The 15,043-nt window shown below is 48.3% G+C and overlaps 1 protein-coding gene across 11 annotated transcripts in view; it reads right to left on the reverse strand.

The window, feature by feature from the left end:
* Positions 1-15,043, reverse strand: part of PDE4DIP (phosphodiesterase 4D interacting protein) — a 124,269-nt gene that overhangs the window by 8,584 nt on the left and 100,642 nt on the right. For 6 of the 11 annotated variants that reach the window (XR_013975012.1, XM_080915896.1, XM_080915891.1 and 3 more), the window contains exons 29-37: positions 14,208-14,259; positions 12,735-12,958; positions 11,980-12,132; positions 9,724-9,909; positions 6,179-6,430; positions 5,274-5,405; positions 4,543-4,662; positions 2,798-2,987; positions 2,134-2,258 (exon numbers count right to left, since the gene is read on the reverse strand). Coding sequence is in view for 10 of the 11 variants with exons in the window: in XM_080915896.1 (XP_080772022.1) it covers positions 2,134-2,258; positions 2,798-2,987; positions 4,543-4,662; positions 5,274-5,405; positions 6,179-6,430; positions 9,724-9,909; positions 11,980-12,132; positions 12,735-12,958; positions 14,208-14,259 (1,434 nt within the window). In the remaining variant the exon portion in view is untranslated. The remainder of the gene's footprint in view (positions 1-2,133; positions 2,259-2,797; positions 2,988-4,542; positions 4,663-5,273; positions 5,406-6,178; positions 6,431-9,723; positions 9,910-11,979; positions 12,133-12,734; positions 12,959-14,207; positions 14,260-15,043) is intronic. The other 5 variants (XM_080915894.1, XM_080915892.1, XM_080915889.1 and 2 more) reach the window with 3 other exon arrangements.

A 15,043-nucleotide genomic window follows, 5' to 3' on the forward strand; every position in this document is an offset into this window, starting at 1 on the left:
GGTCAAGGGACAGATTGTATATGCAGAGAGGATAAGCTGAACACAGGGGGCCTCTGGGAACAGGCCGAGAGGAAGTCAGTCAGGTCTCAGACCTGGGCTCAGAATTCCTAAGTGAAGTTTCCATCTCTCATCTCCACTTACCACATGTATCAACACACAAGAATTAAAAGAACTAACCAACAGTCTAGAATTCAATGTTTCTTACCTGAGACCCGAGAGCCGCCGTGTTGGTTGGCATATGCTTGGCCCAGGGAGTGGCAGTATTAAGAGGTGTGGCCTTGTTGGAGTATGTGTGCCACTGTGGGGGTGGGCTTGGAGACCTAGCTGCCTGGAACTGAGTCTTCCACTAGCTGCCTTCAGATGAAGATGAAGAACTCTCAGCTCTGCCTGCACCATGCCTGCCTGGATGCTGCCATGCTCCCACCTTGATGATAATGGACTGAAGCTCTGAAGCTGTATATCAGCCCAGTTAAATGTTATCCTGTATAAGAGTTGCCTTGGTCATGGTGTCTGTTCACCACAGTAAAACCCTAACTAAGACGGCCACTTATATTTGGAAGGGCAGAATTAGTTTTGGCCTTATCCATACCTTCTACTACCTGTGCTGCACATCTTGTCCGTAGCCCTTAGCCCACCATGTAATTATTTTTGTCACAGGCTATGTGAACAGTCTAAGTAGATAGAGACTGGTGAGCCTCCCATAACTTCACACGTGCTTTGTCGTCAAATGAGCACACGGAAAAGCCCAAAGTTTAGTTCTCTTGCCGGACTTCGGAATTTAACAGAAAAAGTTATGAAGCATTAGTGGTAATTGGTTTTAAATGAACTCAAGAAAGACCATGCACTAACAGAACACTGCATGAAAGGGGCACACACACCCAGGGTGTGTGTGTGTGTGTGTGTGTGGTGTGGGGGAGGGACGGTCAGGATGAAGCAGCTTCAGAGATGAAGGTTCTAGAGTACTTTCTCTTTCTCTTAGTTCCAAATTCTCACCAACTTTTGATTGTTTTTGGAAAAAATTCCCAGCACCATACCTCTTACTATAATTTTTTTAATTTGAGATTATATATTATCTCTCCTCTTCCTCTTCTCCCTTTCAACCATATAACCACCTTCTTCCAGTTCACGACCTAATTGTTGTCTCTCTCTCTCTCTCTCTCTCTCTCTCTCTCTCTCTCTCTCTCTCTCTCTCTCTCTCTCACACACACACACACACACACACACACACATACACACACACACGTGTTTTCCAGGGTGACCATGGTATTGGATAACCAGGTGATGTACCATTGGTGCCTGTGGTCCCCCAGGGCTGAGGCCTTACGTGCTACCCTCCTTCCGGATTAGCATGGCTATTGCTGCCCTTAACTCCCCAGTAGCACCTTGTCTCAATCTAGAAACATCTCTACATTTGTCCAAAATTCTTCCTGACTCTAGCATGTTCTACCGGAGTTAACATCTTAAAACCTTGTTTCCCCATGGAGCTATCTTCTATGGACATAAACTCAGTCTTAGATTGTAGGAGTTCTACATGGCCGTAGCCGCCCTTCCCACTGCCCTGACTTGTCACCACTGCAGTCCCTAGGGGCTCCCACAGGCGGACTGACACACCACTCCACAGTTCTGGACTTCAGCCATTCCCTCTCTTGGGCTGGTGAGCTCCTTATACTTCAAACTTTAATTTCCTTCCTCTTCCTTTTGGGTAGGAAACCACAGCAAGATCCTCAAGTACTAGATTTTTGTTTCAGCAGATGGAGAAACTGCTCGGTAAAGTGCCTGATATTTAAATCTAGCCTTGAAACCTAAGACCTACTACTTCTGCCTCACTAAAAAAATTTTTTTCCTTTTGGTTTTGAATCATGGGGACGGGAGGCGGGTAGGTGCCGATTGTATGGGCTGCCATGGTCTATCCTTCAGCACAAGTAACGATCTTTTCAGATGGTGACAGCCCTATGGTATTTCTTTATATAAACAAAACCATGCTATAATCTTGGCCCCGATTTTGTTGCTTTTTTCTCTTAAGTGGGTCAAGCGATCCTTGGGGTCTGTCCTTAGGGCACCCAGGCTTGATCTGCTCATGCCAACAGCGCCTCAGCCATGGGCTTTACCGAGGATGGGGAGAGGCCCTCATACCTTTCAAGCCTTTCTTCGGATTTTCACAGAGGGACTCGTAGATCTGGAGCTCTGACTGCAGGGACAGCGAGAGCTGCTGTTTCTCCTCACACTGCTGTTGCAGGAGGGCCAGCTTGTGCTGCAGCCTGCCAAAGAGAGGCAAGGGTTCACTGAGCCATGGGGGAGAAAGGAGCTGCCAGCCAGCCTTTGCCTCAGTTGGCCTCGGGGTGGGGGGGTGTTGGCCTGGACCTCACACTCATTTAGCAAAGTCTGGGGCAGGTGAAGTAAGTTAGCTTCGAGTGCAGGCAGCAGTGTAAGCACACTCCAGGCCCCTCTCTGCCCTAGGAGCTCTCCGCGCTGACAGACAGATGCAGGGCTTCCACTTGGATAGCAGCCTGCAGTTTATGCAGAGAGTGATGTCACTCACTAACGGCAAGCATGGGAACACCCTCCTGCCAGCCTCCGCAGACAGAAACCTCTGTAATGGCATCTCATCTCTCTACTCCGTAGTATAAAAATTCTTTTTTTTTTTGTCCAAAATAATGTCTTCCTTTTGCTCCAAGTGACCAGTGAGGCAGAAATTGTAAAGGAGAAACAGAGGCTTCCAAAGGAGGGAACTACTGATTTGTTAATATCCCTTCGGCACTGGAAAGTGCAGCCATTCTGCACCAGGGCCCCCGAGTACCTGGAGTTGTTTTCCTGGAGGGATAGCCTCTCCTCTCGGAAATGCAGTATCTCGTCCTGCTTCTCCTGCAAGTCTTCCAGAAGCTGCTGCCGCTCCGCCTTCTGCTGCTCCAGCTCCTTCTCCAGCTCTTGAAGCTGGGATCTTGAGGAGAGCAGAGCCTCCCGCAGGTGGTCTACCTCCTGGGAGTGTCCTGATAAGCCGGACACAGGGGTATTTACGTCATGGCCTAAAAGCTCATTAGGAAGACAAATGCAGGCCAGGGGAAGGAAGGGTCTGTGTGGCTGAGCTGTCTGGCTTAGTGGACCCTACATATGGGGGTGGGCAGTAGGTGGGAGTGGTGTTCCTTTGTGGTATCTGACCCTCCGTGTAAAACTCTTAGAGGAGACTGTGTGCTGCTGCTGCTCAGCATTTAGGCACCCACGAGCACCCACGAGCACCCACGAGCAGCTGCTCAACTCTACACCTTCAGCCTTACCAAAGGCCAGCACTGGCTTCCTGTCTATGGTGTTTAGAATAGATTCTTTTCAGCATTTTGAAAATTGGGACAGCTGGTGTTTTCTGGCCATGTGACATCTCTCTGGTCAAAACTTCTCGAAGATGATCTATAGGGACTCTTATATAAGGCTGGTCCTTGGGTACAACTGTGTTCATTTGGAACTCTTACTACTTCCTATCAGTGAGGCTGCCCTCCTCTGTCCCAGCATGCACTGGTAGGTTAATTTCTGCCTTGACCTCCTCCAGCAGCCTTGGTTATCTGCCAGCAGGGGCCCTGCCTCCATATCTTTCTGAACTGGCTTAGTACAAAAGTACTAAGTAGCTACCTTAGAAATAGTTCTTCTTGTCTTTTGCCTCCACAAGGATTCTTTCATTCTGGACTTAATCAGTTCACATATTGCTCTCAGTCTTTTAATGGCTGTTCCATAGATACTTGTAAATAAAAATAATTGTTCCTAGTTATTCACTGATTTAACCAGGTCAATTAATACTATGTAATTTGCCTGCCAGGCTACACGGACAATAATGGCCACCTACAGGTGACTATTAAGTAGGGCTGGGAAAGTCCTATAGGACATGAAACCATAGGAGGACCACCAGAGAGCAGCCTGAAGGGTCCGTGGGGAAAGGCAGAGGAACGGCAAAGCTGTCCTTGCTCCAGGTACATGAGAAAACACAGACACACATGGTCCCAGGCTTTGTGGTTCCAATCAGCTGAGCAGACAGAAGGGGGTGGATTCCAAACTGACAGGACAGACGCTGCTCTTAGATTAGGCAGACTTTCAAAAGGGATAGAGCCATTCTGTCTCAGAACCTAGGAGCCTGGAGGTCAGGGTTACGATCTCTTACGGCAGTGGTTTCTAACCTTCTTAATGCTGTGACCCTTTAACACAGTTCCTCCTGTTATGGTGATCCCCAACCACAGAGCTATTTTTGTTACTACTTCATAACTGTAATCTTGCTACAGCTGTGAACCACAATGTAAACATCTGTGTTTTCTGATGATCTTAGGCAGCCCCTGTGAAAGAGTCATTTGACCCCCCAAAAGTGTCTTGACCCACAAGTCAAGAACCACTTGTCTTGGGGAGTAGCCTATCCTCTGTAGACAGATTAGCAATGTAAATGTTGGACTGGTAAATCTGAGTAACTGTTAAATAAACCTTCTCTTTGCTTGTTCTGATTGGTGATTGCCCGGGTGAGGGGAGAGACAGTCCTAGGAGGAACTGTAAGTCCGGCTTTGCACAACTTACCTCTGGAAGCATGACTGAGCTGTGTCTGCAGGCTTTGGTTTTCTTCCCTTAGGGCTCTGTTCTCATTGTAGAGCTGAGGCATGGGCTCCAGGCCCTGACTGTAGAAGTGAGAGGTGGAACCTGTCCGGGAAAACACACACACACATGTCCCATGTCACAGGTGCCTTTTCCATTCCCTCAAAGATCTGCTGTCCCAAAGCTAGCAGCAATCTCTGGCTCTCACCATGTAGGATTACCTTGAACACAGTGGCTGGATGCTGAGCGGTATTTTGTTTGCAGAGCATATGGTCTTTGTGTACACCCAGCACTTTGTGCAGAAGCTTTTCCTCCCTAACTGGCTGGGGCTGCTGTGTGGCAGGAGCAATTGCATGTACACAGAGTGATATCCAGGTGACAATATCTCATAGGGTGGGGGAGGTAGGGACTGATGGCCTCCTGAGTGAAGTGGGTGAAGGGTGGGTCTTCATAGACATGCCTCTATTGGTTACCAGTCACAAGGACACAGTAAACCAGTCAGCTGCATATAAACGAATTAAGGACAAGAGGCCAGATCTTTGCCTGAGGAAAGTCAGTCTCTGAACTCAGAGCAGAAATAACTACTCTCTGTACCCTCCGACTCTCGCTTGACTGTGACGATCAAGTTAGGCAAAGAGTGTCAGACTGAGTAGAAAAGTGTGAGGCTCTGCCTAGTGGCCTTGCGTCACTCAAGACAGAGACTAGGCCTTGCCTACCGCTTTCTCGGGCAGTGGAGCTCAGCCTGTGCTGCAGCTGCTCCCATAGCCGGTCATTGACACATATGGACTCCTCCAGGCGCTGGCGCAGGTTCCGGATCTCACCTAAATGCTCTTCCAACAGGTCGGCACCTGCAGCCACCCCAGGACAGGACAGAAGCAGGAGACACAAGGATGGTTACTAGGGTGAGGTGAGTTCTGCCAGTGGACAACTCAGCCTGCCCCTAATATCGCCTTCCTTTTTGCCCACGGTGTCCTTCCACAGTCAGCTCCACGTCATGAGAAGGGAGCTTTGTAACCACAAGGTGGCCACCTGCTAAGTAAGGAAAGCCCACGGGCCTCCATCCAGGGCGAAAGGGAGCTCTATATCACTGAGAAAGTAACTGACAGATATGAGCCCAACTGCCACCTGGAAAGGCAGATCCACCTCTCGGGTGCGGTTCTGTGGGGGACAGGGAAGGCCTTACGGCCTTCTTTTTCCAACCCTTTTCCTGATAAACAACTCAATCGTTTTTAGCATAATCTGTCCTTTCCCACCTAGAGAGAAGGCCTAAGGTAGAAACCACATACCTTCAATCTACCAAGGGGTAGCTAAGGGCTGATGCTTGATGCTTCCCCATGTCACTTCTGGTCAGGCAGGAAGGTGGAAGCCCCTGAATGGGTCTAGGACCCCGAAGGACCCACAGGAGAAGCCCACAGCTAGGTTACAAGTGGATGGGTTCACTTCCGGCTTTCTCCCGGAAATTCAGTTTCTTACTGTTGGGACTGAGCTGCGTTGTGCTTTTATGCCTTCCTTATACCCCACTACTTGGTGTGACTGGGTTTTATACACAGAACATATCTGAGGGGTATCTTTTCTATTTATTTACTGACTGAGGAGATCAAGTCCAAGCTCTCTACATTACCTGTGGGTTTGGAGTTAAGCTGGTATATCGAGGAGCCTGAGGACAGCTCCCCAGAGACGCTCCCTTTCTGAGGCCTCATCATGTCCCACTGGCCACTGCTACCCAGGTATCCCGGCTCCAGGATTCTGCCCAGCTTGATGGTGCCCCGTGTTGGAGAGTGGGGCTGAGCAGGGTTGCCGTAGTGGGGAGAACTAGCTTCTGTATGGTTGCTGAGCAACGTGGACGTGGAGGCGGGAGGGGCAGTGCTAACACCTGGGCAGATAGAAGCACAGTGAGAGATGGTATCAGCGGCCAAGAACAGTAAAGGATGTCGAGACGGCTGAGAATGGAGACTAGCGGTGGGCACAGGGTGAGGGGAGGTTAGTACCCTAGTTCATCTCAAGCCTGACTTTCACTCTCCGCATTTCCTCACAGGAGATACCTAGAGGCAGAGAGTGATGGGGGAGGGGAGTGTGTGTGTGTGTGTGTGTGTGTGTGTGTGTGTGTGTGTGTGTGTTTGTGAAAAGCCCAGGGGCTCCACTCCTCGTTTCTCCTGAGATTCCTCATTTCCTCATGATCGAGTCCAGGAAAGTTCTGGAAGTAGTCATCCCATAGGTAGGGATAAAGAATGTGATGGGCTATCTGACTGGGCACACCCACAAATGGTAGCATCTTTTGGCCTCTATCTGCCATCGCCCAAAGCTAACCAGGGAGGAGATATGACTTTTGCAGACTGAAGGACTCTGTTCAGGCTGGAAAAAAACCCGTGTAAGAAAGGTTGTGATCTGATCGTCTCCACAGTGATCAAACCTTAAAGCGATGGTCCTCAACCTGTGAGGTGCAACCCCTTTGGGGATGAACGACCCTTTCACAGGGGTCACATATCAGATATTTACATTGTGATTCATAACAGCAGCAAGATTACAGTTATGGGGTAGCAGTAAGATAGTTTTATGGTTCGGGGAGTCACCATAGCATGGAAGGATAAAGACCACTGCCTTAATGAATCACAAACATATCCTAAGGAGGGCAGAGGAACTGCCTCTTTCTTAGGACAATGCTGCCAGAGAGCCTAAGAAAACACTGGCCTCTCCTTGGGCCCCTTAAGCAGAGGCAGGAATTCAGGTGATGTCCTATGTAGCCTGTTTCTGATCTATCTAGGAAGTATCTGAAAGGAGGGTCCCTGTGCAGGGCTTAGATTACTGCTTCTGTTTTTGAAAGCCAAGAATAGGGGAGGAGTGTTAGGGGGATGCACAGAGCCATGGTTGAGACAATGTGGGAGGCTAATGTCTTCCAATGATTAGCAACACAGGCAAAATAGACAGGCGGCTCCCTCTAAGCAAACAGGGATGACCGTTGTTTCCTCCGAGCCCTTCAAACTCCGAGCAAGGGTTAGTACAACCACAACTGCTGCTGGCACACTTTATCCTCAGTTAGAACTAGTTCTCACACTGGGAGACCTGCTAGAATCGCCTAAGGTAAACACACACACACACCTGGGCTAACAGAGATAGTTGTAAGATACACAGTGAGCGTTGGACATTTAGGAAAGTCATCTCAGACTTTTAACAGGCTGGAAACTTTGAGAAGTATTGTGGTAGGGCCTTTCCTTCCCCCATTATTCTAGCCATGCATTAGGGTTAAAGCAGAGGAGACTAAGGATTTAAGCATTTATACATTTTACTGGGGACTTAACAAAGATATGATTTTCTATTCCTTCTGTACATGATGCTGCCTTACTCCTAAACAAGGCAAGGGTCATGAAAGGTTTTGAGTCAATTGGTACCAGTGATTGGTATCCTTGTGATCCAGTTTCCTTTGGTTGCACATCCAGAGCCCCTGCCCTATAGCATGCAAAGACACCATGCTAGGAGCTCTTAGCCCCCCACATACTGGGGAAGCTACCATGGGCCAGTGTCTGTATAGAAAAGTGATTCCCACTAGACAGTGAGAACTGGGTGATGGTCCCTCAGACAGGACCATACCTTCAGATGGGAAAAAGAAGGGCTACAGTATTTCTTACAAAGTCTGGGACCATCCAAACCATCACCAAGGGCCCAAGACTGTAATTCCAACTCACGAAAGATCCATTTTAAGCCCAGGGTTCTCTTTCCATTTTTTTTCCTTTCCGCAAAGATCTGTTCATAAGCATAGAAAGGTACAGAAAAGGGGGAGGGAGAGAAGGAAATAGAAGCCAAAGAATGTTTATGCCATCGAAACATTGGACATATTTGTTGGTGTCAAAACTGCTAACAGAACCGTTTTAGGTCATAGGTTCTAGACCCATCAGCTGGTCTCTAAAGAGAAAGAGACCTCAGCTCTAAAGAATTGCTAGAGCATTTTCACTGGGCTCAGCCCATAGCCAAAGCAACAGGGCATCTAAACTATCTTAGTGCAAAGCTATGGGGGAAATCATACACCAGGAGCAGAAGACAGGCTCCAAGCCCATCTCTCGTCTCTCCCACTTAGCCATTACCTTGGATCCGTAGCTACTTTAACTTCATGCACTGCATAGGACTCTTCTGAGGCTCCAGCAAGACTAGAGTAGTGTTAGGTAAGCCCTACACTGATGTTTTAGAGAAATCTGGTAACAGATTTATTCCCTTAGATTTCATAGCCTGAAGAATTGGCAGTGTTTCCTGAATTGGCATTGTTATAGTCTAGAGGGTTCTGTGAATCAAGAACTCAGCCAACCAACCAAGCAAAAAACCCCAAGCTGATCCAAAGGCCATCAGAGGTTTTGCAGACTTAAACTCTAGGCTGTGATCTGTAGTCAACAAATACCCCCTGTGTGGAGACGCTTCTCTTGCTCTCTCAAGCTCCATTACAGGCACAGGATGTAACTTTAGCATACTTCTCAAACTATTTCTACTTGTTTAAAAAAATTCTTCTTCTTTCTACACCTAAAGCCATTACGTGTGTTGTCTTCCAATGAAGCGTCAGTGCACACAGCCTGCAGATTCTTGCTCTGAACTGTGCAATCACAATTAACCACCTGTGGAGTCAGGCAGACAGAATTCACAATGGTCACAGCCTGATCATGTGAGTCTATCCATCTACATGTCCCAGTTTCTTCTGGGGGTGGGGATAGAATGAACCTTGAACAACAAAAAAAGAGGCTCTGAATCTTGACACCACCCTTTGTATGTTAAGCCGATGATGTTGGACATTTAAAAGCAGTCTGTAGCAAGAGATAGGATAGGCCCCAAAGCAGTCAATGAGTGTGGTCAAATCATTAATAGCGATGTCACCTCACAAGGGCCAAGCATCATTTCCTTATCCTACCTGCCAATAAGTATTTCCCAGCCTGCTAGGGACACACACTAACATACAGTGTCGGGCCAACTCTGTTAGCTGTGTGTGAGTACCAGGTCTCTGAATACCTCTTGTAGCTGATGTACACACACGCCGAGACAAGAGCAGATGCATTTCAGACAAGAAGCAAGCAAGCTTTCCCTGTGACACGTGCTTCGTTTTCCCCTCTGCCACCATCCAGCCAAAGCCATGCAGAGCAACCGCAAGCGGGCCGCCACTCAAAAGCACACCAAGGCAACAAGGGTGCTCACTTTCTCCCAGCTGCTTCTGCAGCATCTGCAGCTCTTGTTGAGCCTCAGCCAAGGACACCACTGGTGTCTCACAGCAACCAAGAAGGGGAGGCCCCGAGGGGCTGAAAGGCACGAAGCTGGGCAGAGTGGAGTGCATTGGTGCCTGGGAAAGGGCAGCCGGCTTAGGTATGGAGTTAAAGTGAAAGCCTAGAAATAAAGAGTTAGGGAGAGAGGAGACATCATTAGAGAGGAAGCAAGAGAAAAACAGAAGGTCAATCATTCCCTGATCAGACAGACGTAGGACTGTCACGTGGCCAGCACTTGCTTCGGTGTGGGCTAAGCCAGCAAGGCCAAGTTACTCCTAAGAAGCAACCTGCTAGGTCTTTCTTCTTTATCCCTTTGCCAGGCTTCCCTGCATATGTAGCCTCTGTTCAACATGGAGGCAGTTAGCTACAAAGGCAAGATGGCATGACTCATGCCAACCAAACATCAGGATGACTGATTATTTCCTCAAAGGCCCCTGTGGTGCTGCACCTATTACGTACCAGCCCTTCTTCTCCCTGGGAAAAGACTATCCATTCCACTTCTTTTTCTTATTGAGTAATTGCATCAGGATCATGCTGGAGGCAGACTAGACCAGGCATTACTGTTAGGTATAGTGTGGGGATTTGGTGGGAACAAACTTTAGAAATCCAAAGCAGCGTTTTCACTCCAGAAATTCGAAACCGCCATGTGGGCATGGCTGCGTTAGTGTCCTGCAAAGCTGTCCGAGAGAACTATTTAATATTTTTATTAGCTTATATTCACTGAGTAGTGGATGGGTTACACTGTGACATGTCTGTACACGTGTGTGACATACTTAGATCATATTCTCCCCGAAGGGTAGTCTTGGTTCTCCTCCTTCCCTTTTCCCAGCATTCCTCTTATTCTCAAAAAGTCCCACCTCTCCCCTTTCCCCTTTTCTTTCCACCTGCTTCTTTTGACAAGCTCCTCCCATGCAGAACACACTAGCCTCAAGTCATCATGATCGTAAGTGCTGCACTCAACATGTAAACCACCAACTCTGAGCACACACAGGCCTGCCTTAGTGCAGAGCAGTAGCAGAGTGAGAAACCCCGGAGTAGAGCCCAGGAGTTTAAAAAAAGAAAAAAAAAAAAAACAAAAAAACAAACTAAAGCAACATTTCCCTTAGAGATTCATGCAGTCTATGGGCAGCCAAATCTTTAGAAATGCTGAAAATCAGATGTTTTAATGCTTCCCCCCATCCAGTGGGGAGCAGGGCAGAAATCAATACTATCTTGAGGAAGAGGTCTTATGTGCAAGTCATGACTACATCTACAATACTTCATTGGTCCCTTGGAGCTGAAACCTCATCAGAGTGATACTGTAGACAGCAAACTGCCTAGAGATGCAGCCCATGGATCTTTTAGGAAGGCACTGTGGTGTTAAACTGATGATCATAGGCTCCTTTGAGCTGAAAGCATTTCAGCAGGTTGTCTATGCTGGGGGATCTCGGGGTCCAGCTGCTGCTCAGTCAGACCCAGAAGCACAGAGCCCAGGTGCAGGAGCACAGCTTTCCTGCTCAAGACTGTGGTTGAATTGCCCTTGAGAAGGGTGAAGGTAGCAGAAAATAGGACTGTGATTTTCTGGGCCTCAGGCCTCATCGCACACTACATGAAGTTAGCCAGCCATGGAGGAAGGCAGGGAGCAGGGACTAGTCTTTCTCTGCTACCTCTGAAGCGGAACTGTGAGTGGTCGATGAAACCTCTGACAGGTATGCTGAGACGTGAAAGTGGATGGCTCCCCTTCCATTGTCACCAAAATACATGTGCACCATTCACAAAGCCACCAACAATGATATAAGAAAAGCAGCATTTAACTCTGAAGTTAGCCCATCACCCATGGAAAAAGCGCTGGACTCATCAAGTCGCTAATAGGCATGGGATTAGTAGATGTTTCTCTCTGCTTTTTGGCTATTGTAATCCTATAAAAATGTTGGCCTCTGCTCCCCACGGTGAGTGAGAGAAAGAAACGAAGGTGCTTATTTAAAAAGCCATCTACTAGTCAAAACCGGCCCACAGACGAAAGCTTACTGAAGATGTTTTACGTTCTAATTTTTAAAAAGCAGACACAGGTGTTAAATGGGAATGGCCTCTTGCTTTGGGCAGGACCTGATAGATTTCGGCTTCTAGCAATTTCCACCCTTCTCCCTGAAGGAAACCAAGCAGGCAGCCGAGAGAGAGACATGAAGCCACCGCCGCACTGGCTTTCGCATACCTGGATGGGCCTGGCTGGCCTCCTTAGGGGGATTCTGGGGAGTTGGCAAGCTGATGGGGCTGCTGCTGGGCTCGCCCTTAAGTCCCTGAGATGCACTGGCTGCTGACAGGTTAGAAGACAACACGGTAGAGTGACTCGAATGATGGGTGGAGTCTACAAAACCCGTGAAGGAAAGAAAGCACTTGGTGTTCTACAGAGAACTGAAACCCAGGCCTTGTGGTACCCAGGGGCACTGGGACCAGAGGCCGGCTGTCACCGAAGGCCCCAAGGACAAGGCCTTTCACAGTATTCATTTTCTTGCTTTCAGATAGCTTTCCTTCAGTAAGGGAACTGACTTTGGGGGGACATCAAGAGTTCAGAACCTGGAAAACCTGAAGGAGCTCCTGTGGCAGAGGCTGTGGGAGCCCACAGATGCTCAGGGGCCACTGTGCAGAAACTTCAAAGGCATAAGGCACTCCATCTTAAAGAAGGAGGTCTATCAGACAGAATGGATGAGAAAAAGAGGCTGGACACCATCTTCTCACTTGGACTTACATGTCATCATGTGCCTGATGGCAGGACTCAGAGTAACAGAGTTCCTCACAGAGTCAGGGACAGAGCAAGGATCCTAACCCTGGTGAGCCTGTGCTCGGGACTTGGTCCCAGAGCCATGTTCCGTTCAGCCTGCTACACACCAAAGTGGACTATAAGGCCTGGATCCCAAGCCCTCCTCTCAGTTTAGACAGAGAAGGTACCACTCCAACAGCGGATGCTACCTGAGTGACCGGGTGAGGGCTTCTTCTCTTCGTAGTGTGTGTACTCGCTGGCTACGTCCATGTCAGAGCAGGCTTCTATGTCGTCCGACAGGAAGGATGTGCTGCTGGCAGAGCCGTGGGATTCAGACCCAGCACGGCTGCTGGGGGGTGAGAGAGACCGGGTATCCAGCTTGGCCTGCAGGACTTCAATCACTTTCTCTTTCTCCTGTAGTTCCCTGCTGAGCCTGGAGGGGAAGGAAGAGGTCACAGGTGAAGGAATAGGTAGCCCAGGCCCAGAGAGAAACCCATGTAAGCCGAGGGCACCACTCTGGGCATAGTGTGTATGTGTGCCATAAGTGGATAGAGGTCAATAGCTATGCAGTAGACAGGTCACATGCAGGGGACCAGCAGGGGCACAGCCAGTCCCTTAAGGCGTGGCAACTTAACGGGTAGCCACTAGACAGTGGCAGCCTGAGGACTTTTAGCATCTCCGACACATATAAAAATCAAAGGGAGCCTTTGAAAACAAAAAAGTGGAACAAAATTTGTCACAACATCCAAAACTAGGATAAGCGGAGTCAGCTGCTTTGGCTCAAGTGTAGTCCCTTTACGTGTCGGTGACAGATAAGAAAACAAAAAAAGAAAAGCCACAAATGCCACGTCCCTCACCACAGGCATTTTGAGAAGGACTTACATGGTCTGAGGTACAATCATGTCACAAAGAGCTCAGACCAGTGGCCACAAATGTCCCTGAGCCAGTGAGTTCATGAGCATTATGAACTGAGTATTTTCCCTGAGGAGCTGCTGCCTTCCAGGGATCTACGCCATGTGGGCCTCTTTCTCCATATACTCTCATGGGGTTCCAGGGATCTACACCATGTGGGCTTCTTTCTCTATATACTCTCATGGGGTTCCAGGGATCTACAATATATGGGCCTCTTTCTCCATATACTCTCATGGGGTTCCAGGGATCTACGCCATGTGGGCTTCTTTCTCCATATACTCTCATGGGGTTCCAGGGATCTATGCCATGTGGGCTTCTTTCTCCATATACTCTCATGGGGTTCCAGGGATCTACGCCATGTGGGCTTCTTTCTCTATATACTCTCATGGGGTTCCAGGGATCTACACCATGTGGGCTTCTTTCTCCATATACTCTCATGGTATTCTTCTTTCTCCAAGGACACTGAGTGACTACTAAGATAGCTGTCAATAAAACCCAGGGTAGGCCAACCTTGCAGGAAACTCATAGGGTGGGGAGCAGGGACAGGAAGTAGACTTCTGATACACATGGTTCAGTTATGGATCAGACTGCTTCTAGTTTACAATGCCTGAAACATCACTGCAGAAAAAAACATATCCAAAGAAAAGAATGTAGAAACAAACCATTGCATGTTCAATGAACAACTGCATTAATCTGGTCCACTTCCCACCTCATCTGTGAGCTTGGGGCTACCCTGACTGGATCTTTTACCAAATTGCCTTCAGAATTACCTGATGGCCAGCGGCTCAAGCCCAGCTTCTTCCTTTTCACTCTTATGATCCTCTGAAAATCAAATTTACAAAGTAACAAGTTAAATGGATTCCATGTCACACCTTAGAAAGCATGGGTCCCTCCAGGGCACAGAAGGGCAATTATGCCACACACAGGTTCAGGAAAGTTATTTTGAGTGTTAAAGTTATGTCTCTGTATATGCACATGAACACATGTACATGCATGTATACATGCATACACACATGTGTGGTAGTGTGCTGAGGCTGGGGGATGACCTTGGATATCATTGCTCAGAGGAGCCAGCTATTACTTTTCCACCTTTTTAGAGACAGCACCTCAGTGAACTTGGGCTCACCAACTAAGTGAGGCTGTCTGGCCAGCAAGCCCAGGGGACCCATCTGTCTCTGGCTCTTCAGGGCTATAACAAGTGTGTGCTACCATGTACAGGTTGTTTGTGTAGATTTTGGGAATTGAACCCAGGTCTTCTTGCTTGCCCAGCCAGCACTGTACTTACTGAGCTCCTCCTCCAGCCCTGAGCTATGTCCTTTTCATCAGCATCAATTAACTATCCACAATGATGGATTTCATAGATGTATGTAAGACACTTTGAGCATAAAGGCCTCTGTTGCCCACACTTGCCCCCACCCCTTCTGCTGGGCTCTTTTCTCTAATCTTGGCCTCCCACTGCCATGACTACCATTATTAATATTTTTAGATTGTCTCCTGACTCCACCTGTGAGGGAATAACCATGATAACGTTTCTTTAGACTGGTGAGCAGGTAGCTTACCTAATCTCACCAGGGAGACCATCCCTGACATGGTGGTCACAACCATG

This window comes from Micromys minutus, assembly GCF_963924665.1.
Source record: "Micromys minutus genome assembly, chromosome: 4".
NCBI classification, from domain to species: domain Eukaryota; kingdom Metazoa; phylum Chordata; class Mammalia; order Rodentia; family Muridae; genus Micromys; species Micromys minutus.